Source organism: Panthera tigris, chromosome D4 (genome assembly GCF_018350195.1).
Source record: "Panthera tigris isolate Pti1 chromosome D4, P.tigris_Pti1_mat1.1, whole genome shotgun sequence".
NCBI classification, from domain to species: domain Eukaryota; kingdom Metazoa; phylum Chordata; class Mammalia; order Carnivora; family Felidae; genus Panthera; species Panthera tigris.
The window spans coordinates 18,628,918-18,649,566 of record NC_056672.1 but is presented as its reverse complement, the minus strand read 5'-3'; the positions used below and the strand labels follow the sequence as shown (position 1 = coordinate 18,649,566).

The following is a 20,649-nucleotide window of genomic DNA, read 5'->3' as shown; positions in this document are numbered from 1 at the left end:
AATAAAGCTGTTAATACATAATTCGTGGTACCATCTAGATTACAGGAATATGGATGCAGACTGCAAAATCTTTTAATTCTGTATTTAACACTTTTCATATTAAATGTTCCCTTTCAGCTCTAACATTCTATAAAAGTTTCTCAGAATGTAAAGGTAAAAATAGTATTTAAGGAATTATAATTGGTAATTACCACTAGATCTCAACAAACATCTGTTCAGCACTCCCAATATATTCCTTTCATAAAAGAATGACTCCTTCATATCAGGAATTGTGCCCTGAATCTTCATAATCCTACAGAGCGAAGAGTATACTGGGGATATGTAGTAAGTGGCCACTGACCATTAAACTCTGTTATAAAGGGAAAACTGGGAAAGTAACATTTCAAAAATAAAATATCCAAGTTAGTTTTTAAAAAAAAGAAATCAGTTTCTAACATTACATAACATTATCAGGCATAACAACCACCACCAAAAAAAAAAAAAACCTGCAAAATTTGAGTACCATTTTAGAGAAAACAAGAAAGAGTTCTATCACGAGCCATCTTTATTACTGCTTCTGCCTCTTGAGTTTCTAATACATTTGCCCTCAAAGTGTTTTGTTTTTTTTTTTTAACGTTTATTTATTTTTGAGACAGAGAGCGACACAGCATGAACGGGGGAGGGTCAGAGAGAGAGGGAGACACAGAATCTGAAACAGGCTCCAGGCTCTGAGCTGTCAGCACAGAGCCCAACGTGGGGCTTGAACTCATGGACTGCGAGATCATGACCCCAGCCAAAGTGGGACGCTTGACCGACTGAGCAACGCAGGTGCCCCAAAGTGCTCTTAAAATGCACCTAGTTGTACATGACAATCTCATGACGTTTTTTAAAAAAAAACAGAAAAACAAAAAAGAAAAGATTTCGGTGTCCTACTCCAGATAAAAGAATTATTAAGTCTGGAAAGCAGTTCAGAAATCTGTATGTCTAAGGAACACATATGGCTGATTCTGATGCAGCCTAGCTCTTGAAGGAAACACGAAATGCCAGCTTAGAAAAGGTGGGAGATTGGGGTGCCTGGGTGGCTCAGTCGGTTGAGCGTCCGACTTCGGCTCAGGTCATCATCTCACCGGCTCGTGAGTTCGAGCCCCGTGTCGGGCTCTGTGCTGACGGCTCAGAGCCTGGACCCTGCTTCCGATTCTGTGTCTCCCTCTCTCTCTGCCCCTAACCCACTAGCATTCTGTCTCCGTCTCTCTCAAAAATAAATAACCATTTAAAAAAATTGTTTTTTAAAACGAGAAAAAAAAGAAAAGGTGGGAGATTAATGTCAGATCAATCAATGAAGTACTACCACCTACCTAAGTAGATGACATACAAAACGGTGGAGGATTAATAGCGGTGTATAAAAAGTACTTTCTCAACATCAAAATTCATCAAGAGTGTGAGTTAAAGCTCAATTCCTCTTTCTCCTTCATAAAACAGATGCTTCCAGCACTCAGTCTACTTCCTGTAGGGCCCAGTATAGTAGCACTATTCTGCTACATTATAATTAAATACGTTTTTGGAAACTCTTCATTCGTGTATAACCAAGTTTCTAAGGAAAAATGGATTCTCATTTCCAAAAAAAATTACGTCAGAAACATTTTCAAAGCACTACCCATTATTAGGTTTGAAATCATCCATCTAATTCCTGAACACTAACACTATTAATATGCTAAGAGTGCAATTAGCTGGATTATTACACACACCCAGCAAAAGCATACATTTAAAACCAAACGTCCTTCTGACGTTAGACCATAAAATATTAACTCCATAACCTTAACAATTTTCCTAAGCATCTAGTTTCTATTATTGAAATTTTCAAATAACTTTTTAAAAGTTTATTAAAATTACTGCTTTTTAAATTCTCAAAGGAGGGAGGAGCGCCTGGGTGGCTCAGTCAGGCTCTGCGGTGACAGCTCAGAGCCTGCTTCAGATTCTGTGTCTCCCTCTCTCTGCTCCTCTCCCTCTCATGCTCTCTCTCAAAAATAAACATTACAAACAATTTAAATAAATAAATAAGTAAATAATCAATCAATCCTTGGAGAATTTAACAAAAAGCTCTTAAAGTTTCACTAGGGCACCTGGGTAGCTCAGACAGTTGAGCATCGAACTCTTGATGTGAGGTCCGGTCATGAACCTGGAACCATGCCCTGCATCACCCTCTGAACTGTGCATGAGGCCTGCTTAAGATTCTGATTCCGTCTACCAAGGCGCCTTGGCGTTTCAGTAGGTTAAGCAACCAACTTGGTCTCAAGGCATGATCTCAGTTTGTGGGTTTGAGCCCTACATGATCAGATCCTGTATCTCCCTCTCGCTGCCCCTTCCCTGCTCATACTCTCTCAAAAAATAAACATTAAAAAAAAAAAAGGATTCTGCCTCTCTCCCCATTTGCATGAGTTCCCTAAAAAATAAAATAAAGCTCTGCTTATCAAAATATAACCAACTTCTATATATAAAACACTGATATGTTGTTTTAAAATTTTTGTTAACACTAAAGTTAGAAGAATCACACTACCTAATTTCATGACTTACTATTAGCTAGAGTTATCAAGACAAGAGTGGTATTGGTCAAAGGATGGACACACATTATTCAAACAGATGACAATGCAAAAATAAACCCACGCAATATAAACTCTAATTTTTTTTTTTTACAAAAGTGCAAAAATAATTCTATGAAGAAAGGATTTTTTCAGCAGATGGTACAATTGAACATTTGCATCCACATGCCAACAAATGAATGTCAACCTTCAACCTTGACAACTTTTACAAAAATGGATCCGAAATCTAAACATAAAATATAAAATTATGAATCTTGTATAAGAAAACACAGGAGAAAATCTTTGTGATTTCAGGGAAGGCTAAGATTTCATAGATACATCAAAAGCATGACTCATGAAAAGTTTTTGAAGTGGACTTGATCAAAATTTAAAACTTCTGCTTTGCAAAAGACAGACTTGGAAGAGACTGGGAGAATACATTTTCAGATTTTCTTTCTGACAAAAGATTCATATACGTAACATGTAAAGAACTCTCAACACTTAACAATAAGAAAATACTTTGGAAAAGAGTTCAACAGTGCTATAAAAAGTCTGAGTTATCAAGTGACTCAGCAATTCCAGTCCTAGGCATATACTCGAGAAAATTTAGAACATATGCCCACAAAAAAACTTGCACATGAATGTTCACAGCAGCATTACTCATAAAAACCAAAAAGAATAGTTTATATGTCTATCAACTGATCAATGAATAAACAAAATGTGATATACCCATAAAATGGAATATTATTCAGTCATAATAATAAAATGATACATCCTACAAGATGACGCTTGAAAATATAAATTTATGTGAAAAAGGCCAGAAACAAAAAGCCATGTATGTTGCAGGATTACATGTAAGTGAAATGTCCAGAATTAGTGACTCCATAGAAAACATAAAAGAAATCAGAAGTTGCTGGAGTTGAGGTCGGGAAGTTCGGGACAGAATTTGAGAGTGATTGCTATAGGCATGAGGTTTATTTTGGGGGTGTTGAAAAAGTTCTGGAATTAGTGTCGACAGTGGCACAATTTTGTGGCTATACTAAAAAACACTCAATTGTACATCTTAAAAGGGTAAATTTAAGATGAAAAGTAAAGCATAGGAAATGCAGTTAATAATACTGTAATAACGGAAGCACCTGGCTAGCTCATTCGGTACAGCACGTGACTCTTCATCTGAGGGTCATGAGTTCCAGCCCCATGTTGGGCATGGAGCCTACTTAAAAAAATAAAAAATAAAAACAAATAATACTTTAATAATATGGTAAGGTGACAGATGGTAACACTTATCATGGTGAGCATTACATAATGTTCAGAATTGTTGAATCACTGTTGTATACCTAAAACCAATTTAACATTGTGTGTCAGCTACATTAATAACATTTTTTAAATGGCATTTTAAAGTACCATTTTTAAAATGCCACTTTAATGGGTACATTGAATCTCAATAAAAAAAGAAAAGAAGCCAATTGAAAAGGAGCCAAAGATTTGAACACTTCACCAATGAAACTACACAGACAGCAAAGAACATGAGAAGATGCTCAACATCTTTAATCACTAGATATGCAAATTAAAACCACCATACTTCAGCACTATACACCTAGTAAAATGGCTTAAAAAAAAAAAGTTTCTGAAAGGTCAATGCTAAGTGCTAGTGAGGGTGTAAAGTCACTAAGCGTCGAGCAGTCAGTGCTACACTACACTGCTGGTGAGATTGCAAAATGGCACAGGCACTTTGAAAAGCAGCTTAGTTTCACGTAAATTAAATATTAACTTACCATAAGGCCTCACAATTGCGCTCTTCGGTAGTAACCCAAGGGAAATAAAAATTTATGTTCACACAAAAACCCGTACACGCATGTTTATTCTCTATTCCTAATGGCAAGAAAGGGAAACCAGCAAACATAAACATTTGCAACACATTCCTACAGTCAACTACTGCTCAACAATACAGGAATGAAATACTGGTGCATGCAACACACGGATGGCTCTCTCAAATTCATTTTGTGTAAAAAGTGAAAGGAGTGAAATTCAGTAAAAACAGAAGACCCCAAAAGCTATCTACCACATAATTCCACTTATATGGCACTCAGGCAAAGACAAAACTGTAGGGATGGAAACAGATCAGTGGCTGCCAGGAGAAATGGAGGCTGGGAAGGGTGGACTAAAAAGGGGCAGCAGGGGGAACTTCGGTGTCTTGATGGAACTTTTTGGTATCACGATTGTGGCAGTGGATACACTCCTTAACACTGCGTCTGTCAAGAAAGGCAGAACTTTTACATCGCGAGTCAATTTTACCGCACCTAAATTTTAAACAAATTCATCCATAAATCACACTCGACACACACCTCCACAAACCTCTACGGCAACCCTCCACTACAATTCAAAACACACCACAAAATGTTTGCAAGGCTTCCCTTCTGCAGTGGGTGAAGGCAGATCGTATGATTTTTACTCGGCAAGTGAGAAGAACAAATTCAACAGTCTTCACGTCTCCGATACTACCCGGAGATGCCGAGCTCACGTCCCTTCTTCGCGGAGGCTGGCTCTACCCGTGGTACCAGATACCAACAGCCCTAACAAGGTTCTCGCCACCAAAAGAATTACCTACTCACCCTCTTTCATAAAGGAGAAAACTCAAGATAAACGAGTGTCTTAGAAGGAGGCTGAAAGTGTGTGCATATTAACGATTAAACAAAACAAACAAACAAAAAAAAAAACAGCCCTAACTTTGGCCCAAGAGATTCACTTGCTACGGAAAAGCAATCTAACTTACAACGGATGTTTAAAAAGGGGATAATACAAAAACAGATGGCAGCAGTAAAAAATGAGGCTCCAAATAAGGCAGCGCACCAGAGTAAGTGGATACAAAGTAAGGCTTCTGTCCTCCTCCTAACTCCCGGGTCAGGCTGTGAACTGGAAACACCTGACCAACCATTTGAGTTAATCGTGCCCAGGAGTTTCACTTTCTGTTACCGGCAGGAGCCAAGCCAGCAACCGGGAATGCAGGTGGGGTGGCCAGGAACCGGGGCCGAGAAGACACCGCGGGTTAGCCACACGCCCGAGCTGGGGAAGGAAGAGGGCGTCTTCGGTCGCAGCGCCTTGCTTGCACGTGCGAGACAACGTGCGACACTCCGTGGGCTCTCCCGAGCCTTCGCCATAACCCACGGGGGTACAAAATGACAAGGATGGGAACAAGCCCCCCGGGCGTCTTGTGACCCCCCCCCCTCCGCACCCCCACGACCCGCGCAGCTGAAGCTCGACGGCGCGGGGCGACGGGCAGAAAAGGGCGCCTGGGAGCAATCGGTGTCCCGCACCCTCGGAATCCACCGCGGGCCCCCTCAACCGCCCGGCTCGGAAAAGGGGGACGTTACAGCCCGCACCCCGACCCCAACCCCCTCCTGCCAGAATACAAACAACCTGCGGGCAGAGGCCCTGGAACCGCCGCCTGGCTTTACGTAATTTAACCCCGAGGAGGGCGGCGGCAGGTGGTGGTGCCGAGCGAGCGAAGGGCCCGAGGCTCCGAAAACCAAAGGCCGGGAGGAAAACGAGATTGAGGGGGCGGCGGCGGTCTCGTTACCTCCCCAGATGCCCAGAGTGAGCTGGGACGTGTCCAGGTTCACCACATAGTCCCCCAAGAACCGGTTCAACACATCCACGACCACCGACTCGAACACCATTTTCCTCAGTCGCGGTGGACACGGCAGCCGCCCACCGCACACCTTCGTCCAGCGCCTGGCCGCCCGAGACCGCTCGGTTCACCGGCTCCCGGGCGGTTCCACTAGAGCTGCCCCAGTGCCGGACGCACAGCCCCGCCGCGAGCCCTGCGAGGGGCGGAGGCGGCTACTCGCTCCGCGCGTGCGCAGAGCGGACTCCAGGGCGGGGGCGGAGCGCGGCGCCGACCCGGGCACGCCTGCTAGAGAAGAGCAAGGGCGGCTGCGCGGCCGCTTCTCTGACGCCTGCGGTTTCCTTGCAGAACCCGCCTTCTTTTACATGTTGGCCCCGCCTCTTCCCCGTCGCCTGGCAACAGGATGAGCGGAGGCAGCTGCCAGTTTGTTCCCGACCCCGCCCTCGCCGGTCGACCCCGGGTCCGGCCCCGCGGCGGGGGGCGGGGTGGGGCGCGGCGGTTACACCTAGCAGGGAACGCGCCTCTCCCTACAGTGAAGACGACCCCACTCGCGGACTGGTAGGACCTGCACCTAACCAAGGTGTGGGCAGATTCCAGCACTCTCGCGGTCAGGCTGGAGGCGTCGTAAGGGAAGGTCCCAAGGAGCTCTCCCACATTATTACAGGTTCCTGCGTCCGGCCAGCCTGTGTCTGGACGCGTGTAACTGCCCCGCCCCCTGCTCGGAGGGCAAGGCCACGACGCTCTTAGGGTGACTTAACATCCCTTGCTGCAAATAGTGCCAGAAAGTAGACGGGCAGTAAAGAGTAAACTCGGTGCTGGAATGCCACGCCCCCCTTCCCTGCATCTGACTTGGCACTCTTTTTTTTGGTCAAGTTATATACAGGGAGCCTCCTTTCATCACCTAGAGTCCTTTGGGATTCAGAGTCAACCAGTTCAGAAACTGCGGAGCGCCCTTTAAGAAATACTGTGAGACCTAGACTCACCCCTTGAGCCTTACCGAATGACCCTAACTAAATAAAAAATGAGGACTCTTCTTTCATCCCCATCCCACCCCCATTTGGTCTTTTATAAGAAATACAGTCAAATGCCTGAGGTCACAGAGACGCTGGATGTGAAGTTTGGAGAACTATAATCACCACCCTCCTAAGGGGTTAAGATGTAGGAGTGAACTTGGAACTTTTTCTCTTTGCATCCTGAACATGAAAGGGAAACCTCGCTAAAGTGGACTAGCAACGCTAGGAGAGAGGCTAGGGAGCCTTAGCACTCAATGTCAATTACAGGAAGAATTCTCAATTATAAGCCTAACAGAAGAATCTCAACAGGAAAGAATCATCAATTACAGGCCCCCAACCGGGGACGTTGCATCTCCTGCAAGAAATCAACTACCCCTCATATGATAAGGGGTATCTCATCATCACCCTGAACTCTTCTCTCCAACTGACGTTTGTTCAAACCGGAAGTCATAAGATAATGCCCCCTGGCTTTTGTTTGTGGTCTTGCCTTGTCCCATTTGCAATCCTCTGCTGTTCCCAAATAAACCCATCTTTTGCTGGTAAAATAACTGGCAATTTTTAAGGGTAACAGTTTCACAAATAAATAATGCCTCTGACGACTTTCACTTAATTCCTGTACCATTTTAGTAACTTTTTGTACATAGTCACCCAATTTTTTTTAAGGTTAAGGTTTGCCTTTGCAAGTAGAATGCCTGGCAAAAAAAAAACAAAAAAAAAAAAACAAAAAAGCTGTCAAATCTTATTTTACATGAGTTCATAAATTATTTTCAGATAATTTCATATTTGAAGGGTCTTTATTATATACTTACCAATTGAATCTCTTAATCTTAACAATAATGAAGCAAAGATATTAGGGATTGATCCAAGGTGATGTAACTAATGTTCTGCAGGAACAGAGCTGGAACCTGGCATTTGTGACTGACTCTGCTCTGCCACCCCACCTGATCCCCTTGCATTTGACTAACAACATTGGAAATATACCTCAGAATACTTGTATAAGTAAACTTATAAGGAAGGAAACTGATAAGAGGCCTAAATGCCCAGAAAAGGGAAAAGCCATAATGAGGTATTTTGCTACTGTAGCATTATTTAGAGGAAGCCAGATAGACAGTAGCTACAAATTCTGCTATTAAATCTAGCACCATAAATTTAAAGCGCAAGAACTCCAGAACTCAGTCCAAAAATACATCTTAAATAGCTTGCAAACACTTCATGCTATAATCCAGGAAACACTTCTATAATCCAGGAAAAGCCTGTGGAATTGGATGAAGGGGGAGTGTGCTGCTGAAAATTTGGAACTATAAGCATTTCATTGCCAAAGAGAGCAATGAAAGAAATTCTGCCCAGAAAGTGTTAGAAACATGTAAGAAGATGCATAGTGTAACTGAAGTCTTATCTAGTGTTAGGTGCTGTATCATGAACATGCATTTCCTAATTACTAAAAGGTACATTTTGCAGTCAGTCCTCTTGTTCCTTAATCCATTTGAGGAAGATTATAAGCAAAAATACAGTAATGTCATCATGTAAAAGATAAGTACACTCACTAAATCATTAAACCAAATATCTGCTGGACCTTGAAAAATAAGTCCAACGACTACCAAAAAAAAAAAAATGTTCCAAGTTTCAAATTTGGAAATAGTGTAAAGTGTTTTTCTTTTCCAGATCATAATTAAAATGCTATACTTCATTGTTTGATCATATTTAAAAAAATTTTTTTGAGTGAACCCTAACTGCAATATCATCCAACTTTACAATAAATCCCTAACTTTGCAAGTAGGATTTGGTCTTTTATGCTTAGTTTACGTGCCACAGCTTTCCATCTTTGAAGTTTGGCATGCTGGTAGTTATCTTGGACATTTTTTCCTTGTCATTAATTCCTCTGTCCACAAGTAAATATCATTTGTGTACTGTTCGTCCTGACCTCATTCCCCAAGCAAGATTAGCATTGCGGTAGCATGCTAGATGGCCAGATAACAAAGCCATTGAAGCAGACTACATTCCCAAACACATTCTGTTCCTGGAGGAACAGTTCTACAAGATGGTCATTTCACAGAAAAGCTTTTACGGAGTTAGCCTCAAAAAGCCCTGAGCTCCCACCTCAGTTAATTGTTTAAAAATTATAAACAATTTTGGGTGCCTAGGTGGCTCAGTCAAGCTATGCTGACAGCTCAGAGCCTGGAGCCTGCTTCGGATTCTGTGTCTCCCTCTCACTCTCTGCCTCTCCTCTGCTCATTCTCTGTCTTTCAAATATGAATAATTTTTTTAAAATTTAAAAAATTACAATTAAAAATTATTTCAACTTATGTCTTCCAAAGCCTTAAAAAAAAAAAAAAAAGAAAACAGAAATTTGTTGGAAAGGAGATATAAGTAAAAGGTTGAGAAATTTACAAGAGCCTTACTCAGGCAGTGTAGCTAAAAATGTAAATCAATACAATCTTTCTAAAAGGCAGTTTATAGGGACACCTGGGTGGCTCAGTCGGTTAAGCATCCGACTTCAGCTCAGGTCACGATCTCGCGGTCCGTGGGTTCGAGCCCTGCGTTGGGCTCTGGGCTGATGGCTCAGAGCCTGGAGCCTGCTTCCGATTCTGTGTCTCCCTCTCTCTCTGCCCCTCCGCCGTTCATGCTCTCTCTCTGTCTCAAAAATAAATAAACGTTAAAAAAAATTAAAAGGCAGTTTATAAACATCTACAAACTGATATATACATATTTTTGCTACATATGTATATTCATATGTACATATTCACATATGTAAATACATATATATGACTTTTGACTCAACAGTCCCGCTTCTAGCGATTTACTCTAAGAAAACATAAAAATTTAAAAAGCTGTCCCCACAAGAACATTCATTAAAGCATTATTTATAACAGCCAAAAGTTAGAAGAAGCTAAATATCAATAAGGAAGCTGGTTAAATGCACATGCACACGTGTACACACACACACACACACACACACACACACACATGCGCACACACACAATGGGTTACTATGCAGGCTTTAAAAATGATAATGCACATCTGTGGAAGTCAATAATATATGCTTGTAAGAAACAAGATACAGAGTAGCATCATACCAATAATATAAATTATAATCATATTTTAAGTGTGCAGAGAATATATGTATATAAATACACACATACATATACACACACACACAGAAAGAAATGTATAAGTATGCCCACCGACTGTTAACAGTGATTATCTTTAGATGGTGAGACTTTGGTCGTGTGTATTGTCTCTGTTCTTTCAAGGTCTTTTTTTACAGGGAGCATGGATTTTTTTTTCCCCAAAACAAAAAAAGCTATTAATATTGTAAGATTACTACAAATGAAGTATAATAAGACTTTTCTTACCATGCTAATTGAAATGTTTTTAGTCTAAAGCAAATCAGCTTTGGAGATTGTGAAGCATGGAAACTGAATTTCATTACATTCAACTGTATGTCATACACTTGGAACATTAAAAAAGAAGACGTAAACTTAATTTGATCCTCTAAATTGGTGGAGAGAGATGTATCAGAAATGGTATTATATTGTCTATTCTTTTATAATTCTTTGGGAAAATTGCTCTCCCAAAATTAGAGCCAACTGAAGTTTGTGAGCAAGTTCTCAACCCTGGTGGCAAATTGATACAAAGATTCATGTAAACTTTCAAAAGGCTGCCAAAAGACATGAATAGACATAAATATGGCAAATAAGCACATTAAAATATGTTCAATATTATCAGCTATTGGGGCAATGAAAATGAAAAACATAAATGATATATATTACTACACATCAACCAGAATGGTAAAAAGAAAAAATGTGGTAACACCAAATGCTGGTGAGGATGTGGAAAAAAATGGATATATGTGCATTAGTTATGGGAATGTGAAATGGTATAGCTGTGCTCTGGACAATTTCTAAAACAAAACTAAACTAAATACGCACCTACCACATGAACCAGCAATTGTATTTCCAGACATTTATCCTAGATTTTTGCTCACACAAAATCTTGTACAAGAATGGTCATAGCACTTTAATTCATAATAGGCAAAAATCAGAAACGACTCAAAAGCCTTTCAACAAATGAATGGAAACAGACTGTATGTAGTATATCCGCACTGTGGAATACCACTCAGCAACAAAAAGGAATGCACTACCGATGCTATAAACAATCTGGATAAATCTCAGGGCATTATGCTGATTCCATTTACAAAATATTCTTGAAAGGACAAAATTATAGAGATAGAAAGCAGATTAGCAGTTGCCAAAGGCTAGTATGGGATGGAGGGACAGGTGTGGCTACAAATGGTTTCCAGGGAGGAGCCCTGTGTTTACGGAGCACTTAGGTATCTTGATTGTGTCAGTGGTCAAATAAAATTGCATAAAACTACATACGCACACACACACACAAATTAGAGCATAGAGCACAGGTGAAATGTGAATAAGCTCTCTCGACCTCTCAGTCTCAAATAGCCACTAGTCACGCTATCTCATAGTCACCTTGGGATCTTCATGTCGTTCATCATTCTCTGAAATAATCCTCCTCATAAGGGATTTAAAGGTTCTGTCTCCAAGGCACCTGGATGGTTCAGTTGGTTAAACATCCAACTTCGGCTCAGGTCATGATCTCACAGCTTGTGAGTTCGAGCCCCATGTCGGGGTTTGTGCTGACAGTTCAGAGCCTGGAGCCCACTTCGGATTCTGTGTCTCTGTCTCTCTCTACCCCTCCCCCATTCGTGCTCTGCTCTCTCTCTCTCTCTCAAAAATAAAATAAACATTAAAAAAATAATAAAGATTCTGTCTCCCCCATCACTGCCACTTCTAGAACAGGAAGCTAATGTGTCTAGTTCACTGATGTATCCCTAGTACCAAACGAGTGCTTGGTACACATACGTTTTTTATTTTGTTTCTCTTTTTGCTTTTTAGAGAGAGAGAGAAAGCATACGCAAGAGGGGCAGAGGGAGAGAGAGAATCTTAAGCAAGCTCCACACTCAGCATGGATCCTGATATGGAGCTCAATCCCACGACCCTGGGGTCATCATCTGAGTTGAAATCGAGAGTGGATGCTCAACCAACTGAGTCACCCAGGCACCCCCATATAGGTTTTTAATACATGTTTGTTGAAAGAATGAACAAATATTGGATATGAAGTCACGCCCAACTCTCACAACATTGAACATACCACCAGAGAAGTAGATTAATACCCCCAAAAGCGTCTCAAGGAGAGACTATTCAGAGGGTTAAAAGCAAACAAACAAAACAAAACAAAAAACCAAACAAACAAAAACCAGAGGCTGTGACTGTGAATGAAGATGCAGCCCCAGGAGAAGAGGCACAGGAACCTAGGCTTGCCGCCCTGACCCCCGCACTGCTGTGCTTTGACAGGTAGATACAGAGAGAGAAAGATGAGGCATGTGGAAGGCAAGACTCGAGACCCAGGATTAAGTTCCCATTGTCAGGGCTGAGGTGAATCCAGGGAGGACAACCTAATCTCAAAAGAGTATCCAGAAGAATCCTTTAAAAACTGTGTCACTTCTGGGGCACCTGGGTGGCTCAGTCAGTTAAGCATAGGACTCTTGATTTCGGCTCAAGCCATGATCTCACGGTTTCTGAGTTCGAGCCCTGCATCAGGCTCTGTAGTGACAGCGTGGAGCCTGCTTGGGATTCTCTTCTCTTCCTCTTTCTCTCTGCCCCTCGCCTGCTCATGTGAGCACACTTGTGCTCTCTCTCTCTCTCTCTCTGTCTCTCAACATAAATAAACTTTCAACAAAACAAAACAAAACAAAAGCCTGTGTCATTTCGTGCTCCAAAGCTGCTAAAGTACTGCTCACATCATCGTGGGAATGGCCTCAGCCCTCACAAAGCCAGATAAGGCCCTACACAATTGGCCTTACACTCTACCCAACCCTTATCTGGAATGCACCTTCCTCTTGTATTTGCACAGCTCACTCTTGTCTTTGCTCTCCAGCCATTTTCTCAGCCCTTCCCTGAACAGCCTGGTTAACATTGATACCTACCCCCACCCCTCAGCACTCTTCTGTTACCTTCCTTGCTTTATCTTTCCTCCGAGCACTTACCACCTGACACGCTATGCGTTTTTCACTTATTTATTTTTTGTCTATCTCTCCCCACTATAATGCATATCATACAACGTAAGCTACTCGAGGAGAAATTATTATTAGCGTTTTGCTCATTGTTCTCTCCTCTGTGCCTAGAACAAGGCAGGCGCTCACATATTCGTGGAAGGCAAGCAAGACATACCTGCCAAGTATTGAATTATTGCCCGTCGGCTCCAAACCCACCCTTCTATTTTGGGCTCTGGCGATGGGCGGACTCTGCGAGCCGCGCTCGGCTTCGGCAGCTGGCTCCTGGCGGGGCTCTGCCAAGAGGGGGCGCTGGAGGGGCTAGAGGAGGAAGGACCGACCCGCTCCCTCTTGTTTGTTACCTATAGAGTTGCCGCTCTGCTTGCTTGCCTTCGGATCCTCGCCCCCGCGACCCTCCTTCGCGCGGACGGCAGCTCTTCCTTACAGCCTCTGAATCTGACTTGCATTTTCTCTCTCTTGCACAATCAGCACCATCTCAGCATCTCAGACACACCGGAACCGACCTCGCGGTTCCCCCTCCGGTGCCTGCTCCTCCTGTCTGGGAGCCGCGCAGCCCGGCGGATCCCGCCTTAGAGCCTCCGGTTCTATGTTTCCTTGTGTGTGCCTTTGCTCACTCAGCCCGCTTGGGGTTATGTCCGCTTCCTCCAGTAACTACGGCGGGGATGTGTTAAAGCTCCTTTTTCATTTTTTTTTTCTTTTTTTTTTTACAGTAACCGATTTTGTACCTTGTTCATGGCGCTGTGTATGTTCTTTTTCTGTGGGGAACAGAGTCAGGACCTGCAGCTGAGTCCCTGCCGGCGGAGATGTTTGGCTGAGAGAGGGAGGCAGTATCATTAAAGGGAGTACAGGCAAATTGTGGGTGAGCAGGGAAGCCAGAGAGAGTATTAAGTGTCTGGGTTGGCAACAACTGCCAGACCGTAAATAGTAATGAATTCAAGGATCAAGGGCTCGGATAATTTAGAACAGGTCAGCACACCCCAGTGTGAGGTGGGTCAAGAAAAGGGGGGCAGAAGGTAGGCTACCCATGTGAAGTGCTGGGGTCTGTCCTTAATAGTCTTATGTATGGCACAGGGGCAGTGAGGGGTAAGGTGGCTCGCGACAAGCTGAATCCACTGATACCACTCCCCTCCCGTATTTAGTAAGTCCAGCCTCCCCACTCCTGAGCCAAACTTAATCCAGACAGTATTTGAAAGACCTCCCAGATATGAACTCTCTGCCCATCTAGACTTCTGAATGTTGACTGTCTCTGTTTTGTTGCTTCTGTGAACCCTTCCCCAGAGCCTGGGCCACTTCAGTGTTCGGTCCTAAGGCCAGACCCTGTCACTCTGCCTTGCCTACCCTACCCAACCTATGTGTTAACGCAAGTGATCTGAAACATGCAGATAGGAGCCACTGACCAGGATGGAGTGGGCAAGTCCAGAGTTAGAGAGAAGCCAGAAGGCCATTGTTGAGATGTAGGCATAAGGCAATTATGGTCACAGCAATTTAAATGAATGGAAAGGCATAAATGAAATGGAGGTCATAAAGGTAGAGTTCATGAGCCCTGGAAACTGATTAACTATGGTGGATGAGGTATATAAAATAATTCTAAGATCATGCCATTCGTAGTAACTGGGATGTGAAAGCAAGGTGTTGGTTTTATAGAAGATGATGAGGAGTTCAGTTTTTGGTTGGTTCTGTGAGAGCTAAAGTCCAGGGTAAAATATCCAGGAAACAGTGTTGTTTGTCTAGTGATAGTTAGAAATGAAGAAATGAGGTCCCAGTGAAAGTCCAGGACAAGATATGGACACTTGAGACCTCCCTACACAGAAACAATTATCTTCCGTGTGTGGATGCCACTTAGAAGGAAAGGAATGTAGAGACAGAAAAGCAGACCAAGGATTGAAGAGTGAAGGAACATTCGCATTTAGGGAAAAGCTAAACGGATATGAGACAGGAAGCCTAGGAAAGAAGTCGGTGTACCTCGAGTAAGATGACACAGAAATCCAAGAAGGATGTATAGGATATACATCCAAGAAGGATATGTCTACAATATCAAAATTGTATACATGTCAAGAAAGATAAATACTGAGAAAACGCAACCAAATTGAGCTATTAACTAGTACTCGCAAGGTTTTTTGATTTACCTACCAAGAGATGTCTAACCAAAGTCATTAGAAAAGTAAATTTTAATAACAAAAGGGTTATTCACTAGCAAATTTGAACCTTATGTTTACCAACTGAATGCTTAATTTAGAAAATTAAGTTCAGTCAACACCTATCAAGTGCTCAAATGCACATAGCTCCTTCAATATCAAAACAGTGATTTATTTTCAATGAGGGTTCATTAGTCAAAGCAATACATGTCCACATTATTCTTTGTATTTGCAATATTTAAGCCCTTCGTGTTCATGTATATGCTTTTATCATCATAATATAACATCAGTCCTGATAAGAATGTAAACTGATGTATAAATAAACCAAACAGTCCCCTCCACATATCCTATTTTCTGGCTGCTTTAATCAGAGTTTGTCTCTGCAATTTTTTTTTAACAACTACTTGCCTGGAAGTATGCTAACCTCTAAGTACATATTTAACAACTGTTTACAAAAATATTTTCTAAGTTTATGTACTTCCATAAGTCTTGGCAAGATGTTCTATTACCAACACCATAGACATGTATGTGGGGTTCTGAGAAAACAAATTTCTTGCTCCTTAGTCTGCATGCATATCCACATACAGACATGTGATGTAGCAGTTATAGTATGCTCCAGAAATTTAATAATAATATTGTCCATGTCATGTAATGATAGCTTATGTACTTTTTATATATATGCATACATATAATTCACATTATATATATATAATTCACAGTATATATGTATAATTCACATTATATATGTATAATTCTATATATATATTTCATATGTAGTGTCACAGATGGAGCTTATGTGCTTCATATATATGCATACATATAATCCACAGTATATATGTATAATTCACATTATGTATGTATAATTACATATATATATATATATATATATATATCACATGTCTTATCACAAATGGAGCATTAGATTTTTAATAACAGCTACAAAAAAAAACTGTTGGCACTTTTGAGACTCATGTATACCAGAAGTGTTTTTATTTAAAATATTTTGTTTAATTCAACAATTGCTTATTAAGTAAAACCTGATAATGTCTAAAGTTTTCCAATGTTCACATTTTACAACACCTTAATTTCCAAAGAGCACTACGTAATATTTCCAGAATCTCTTCCTTGAAAGTAATCATGGTATCTTTCTACTACTAATAAAAGTAGTCTCCATCAATTAGTTATCACATTTATACTGTTCTTTTTAAAAAAAAATTTTTTTTCAACGTTTATTTATTTTTTAAAAAATTTTTTTTTTCAACGTTTTTTTATTTTATTTTTGGGACAGAGAGAGACAGAGCATGAATGGGGGAGGGACAGAGAGAGAGGGAGACACAGAATCTGAAACAGGCTCCAGGCTCCGAGCCATCAGCCCAGAGCCCGACGCGGGGCTCGAACTCACGGACAGTGAGATCGTGACCTGGCTGAAGTCGGACGCTTAACCGACTGCGCCACCCAGGTGCCCCTCAACGTTTATTTATTTTTGAGACAGAGAGAGACAGAGCATGAACAGGGGAGGGGCAGAGAGAGAGGGAGACACGGAATCTGAAACAGGCTGCAGGCTCTGAGCGGTCAGCACAGAGCCCGACACTGGGCTCGAACTCACAGGCCGTGAAATCATGACCTGAGCCGAAGTTGGACGCTTAACCGACCAAGCCACCCAGGCTCCCCTGCTGTTCTTAGATTATACACTGTGCTCATTATATCCAAGGAAATTGAGTCAGATGCACTAACTTGGTTTCACTAGTGTTAAATTAGCTGAGTCAAGAGTCAGCTACCCATTCAAACTTTAGTTTTCCCTTAAAGTAAGTTAAAAGAGCACCATCTAGTGGAATTTTTGATGTAAGATCCTTCCAAATTGTCTCAAATTCAGTCAATTTTTAAATACAAATTTTCTTTTAAATAATAATGATTATAAATCAACTCATATATTTTCTAAAATAAATCCTAAACACATTTTAAACTAAACTTAAGATTAAAAATCAAAATCAATAATTCATTTATGACATTCTAACCACATATTTTAACTACTGAATCAGTTTTTCTCTCATTTAAGTATTACTGCATACTTACCTTTCTTTTTATGCAGATTTTATTTGCTTTTAATTAATTTTATCAGTTTCTTATTTTTCATGCAGCTTTATATCTTTTTAGAGAAGACATAATTGACTGCAATTTTATGTTACTGAATACAAATTTGGCTTTGTTTTTTTACTACTTGTTAGTGGATCAATTCCTAAACAAAGATAATGTCATTCTATTCACTGGCAATTCACAGGCAGCCTGGAGCCCGCTAAAGATTCTGTGTCTCCCTCTCTCTCAAAAATAAATAAACGTTAAAAATTTTTAAATTTTTTTTTTCAACATTTATTTATTTTTGGGACAGAGAGAGACAGAGCATGAACGGGGGAGGGGCAGAGAGAGAGGGAGACACAGAATCGGAAACAGGCTCCAGGCTCCGAGCCGTCAGCCCAGAGCCTGACACGGGGCTCGAAATCACGGACCGCGAGATCGTGACCTGAGCCGAAGTCGGACGCCCAACCGACTGCGCCACCCAGGCGCCCCAACGTTAAAAATTTTTAAATAAAGATTTAGATATAGAATTCCAACTTATCTGTTACTGGCTATGCCCAATACAAACTATTTGACTTTTTCCTACTTGCATAAAATTCATCAATACATTTGATCTAAAAAGATAAACATGGTGACTGCTTTAGCTTGGGATACTGATTTCATCACCAGACCAGAGGTCCTGTGAACAATGTGGGTAGCAAATGAAGTTTGTGTGTCTTTTCAATCCTGGAAACACATAAAACAAATGCGTAAAAGTGGTCATGCAACCATATGGGCTGATGGGGATACAAGTTCATGGTGTCCAGTTGAGTTCTCTTTTCACACTTATTTCCCTATTCCATTATTTTTCTGTTTTGTTCCTTTAAGTCTCTGTTTATCAAATCTCCTAAATAATTGCTCTTCACATTAAGGTCTCTCTTCAAATACCACCTCATCAAAGAGGCTTTCCTTGACAACCCTACCAGAAATAGCAACATTGGGGCACCTGGGTGGCTCAGTTAAGCGACTGACTCTTGATTTTGACTCAGGTCATGATCTCATGGCTTATGAGTTCGAGCCCCACATCAGGCTCAGTGCTGACAGTGCGGAGCCTGCTTGAGATTCTCTCTCTCCTTCTCTCTCTCTGCCCCTCCCACATGAGTGCGCACGCTCTCTCTCTCTCTATCAAAATTAAATAAAAGAAAAAAAATAGCACCATCCCTCTGCCCCTACCTCCATTCTGCGATGTTATTTCTATGACCTGCTTTCTTACAGTACTTACCTTACCTTTCATAATAAATATTTGTTTATTTTCTGTCTCTCTCTAATAGTTTCAACATCGGCTCCATTATTTTACCCATCTCTGTAGCTTGTTATTTAACTCTGTAGGACTCTGCCATTTGACTTCACATTTGGTTGTGTGACTTGCTTAAGCCAGTGAGATATTAGCAGATGTGAAGTGAGCAGAGCTAGACAAACACCTGCTCAGTTGGGCTACCTGTCTCCCTCGTGGCAACGAGAACACATCTGGACTGAGCTAGTAGAGGATGAACAATACCTAGGGCAGTGCCGTGTCACCAGGCTTGACCGAGTTGCCCCAACTGGCCTAGTTAAGCTGCCTCTCAGCCTTGTGTTTTGGAAACGCTAACAATGGTGATTGTTTTTTAAGTCACTGCATTCGGGGATGGTTTGTTATATAGCAATAACTAATTCATACACCCTCCCTAGAAAGTCCCTGGGTGCAGGGAACTTCTATGTTTTCTTTATTGCTACATCCCTACCACCCAGCACTGTGCCTGCCAAGTTGCATAAATGAACCGGGGGAGGGTAGTTGGACCATATATTACAGCTTAAGTAATAGCTTTTATGATGGTCTATCTTTATATAGGGATAGATTCAATAACCTAGAGAGAAATGAGGTAGACTACTTATCCAACAAGCAATTCTCAAAAAAATTTTTTTTTCTTGGTTAAACTTTTGATAATAATAAGGAGTAGTGACTTCAAGGTTCTGTATCTTACCAAGTGTTTTCTTTTTTTAAGTAACTTCTACTCACAATGTGGGGCTCAAACTTACAACCTCGAGATTAAGAGTCACTTGATCTCTACTCTACTGACTGAGCTAACCAGGCATCCCTCTTACCAAGTATTTTAAGTGTAACTATTTTAAGCGCACAGTATAATGCTATAATAATGAACTCTAATGAAATGGTGTTGTGAATGACTTCCTTTTATGATCATTGAGTAGCCTAACAAAGAAATGTAAAAAATCCATTTCACCCCCACATAGAAATGGGCACAGGGTATACCTTCTGATCAAAGGATCATCTTGAACTAGATTTAAAATGAAAATGAATGGGTAAGCAAGTTACCAAAGTTCTGTGGTATGGCTACAATAATTTTAGCCTGAAAAAAAATTTCTTTAAAGGATTACCAAACTTCACTCAAGCTTTTCTTTAACAATGTCATAAAATACTCATTGAATGTCTAATTTTAAGAATTTTTACTCCCTAATGTAAGTTAAAGAAAATGTATTGCCTTATGTTATAAAATTATTAGCTCCGAGCCAGGGTTTTATCAACCTAAATCTAACATTAATGTTAACATTTAGGCTGGATATTGTAGGGGATTTCCTGGGCATTGTAGGGTATTTAGCAGCATGCCTGGCCTCTACCCAATGTCTTAACACATTGCCATATGTCCCATTAAGAGCAAAATCAACCCCATTTGAAAACCACTTCTCTAAGTTAATAATTGTTGGTGCAATAACTAATATAAATTATGTTTTGTTTTTAAATGATTTTTTAAAGTGTATTTATTTTGAGAGAGAGAGAGAGCACATAAGTGGAGGAGGGGCAGAGCCCAACGTAGGGCTCCATCTCACGAACCATGAGATCATGACCTGGGCCGAGATCAAGAGTCAGATGCTTAACCGACTGGGCCCCCAGGTGCCCCTGTTTTTAAGTGATTTTTAAAACCCTTTTATCTTGAGAAAGTTGTAGTTCACGTGCAGTTATAAGGAAGAATACACAGAATCCTGAAATAATTCAAAGAATTCCCCCCAGTGTAGTGTCTGGGACACTACATCTTCCTACACATCTTGAACCACTGGTTTGTCTTCCATTTTTATACTCTTGTCATTTTCGGAACGTTATATAAATGGGGTAATACAGTATAAAATC

At 41.1% G+C, this 20,649-nt stretch overlaps 1 protein-coding gene and 1 long non-coding RNA gene across 6 annotated transcripts in view; one reads left to right on the top strand and one right to left on the bottom strand.

Moving 5' to 3' along the window:
* VPS13A (vacuolar protein sorting 13 homolog A) overlaps positions 1-6,334 on the bottom strand; it is a 256,059-nt gene extending 249,725 nt beyond the window's left edge. For 3 of the 5 annotated variants that reach the window (XR_006210800.1, XM_007077510.2, XM_007077512.2), the window contains exon 1: positions 6,133-6,333. Coding sequence is in view for 4 of the 5 variants with exons in the window: in XM_007077510.2 (XP_007077572.2) it covers positions 6,133-6,232 (100 nt within the window). In the remaining variant the exon portion in view is untranslated. Of the gene's footprint in view, positions 1-6,132 lie in introns of all 5 variants that reach the window. The other 2 variants (XM_042965112.1, XM_007077511.3) reach the window with 1 other exon arrangement.
* A 166-nt stretch (positions 6,335-6,500) lies between these two features.
* Positions 6,501-7,803, top strand: LOC122233259. Its single transcript, XR_006210801.1, has 2 exons — positions 6,501-6,760; positions 7,253-7,803. It is a non-coding gene; the product is annotated as an uncharacterized LOC122233259 (long non-coding RNA).
* The last annotated feature ends 12,846 nt before the right edge of the window (positions 7,804-20,649 follow it).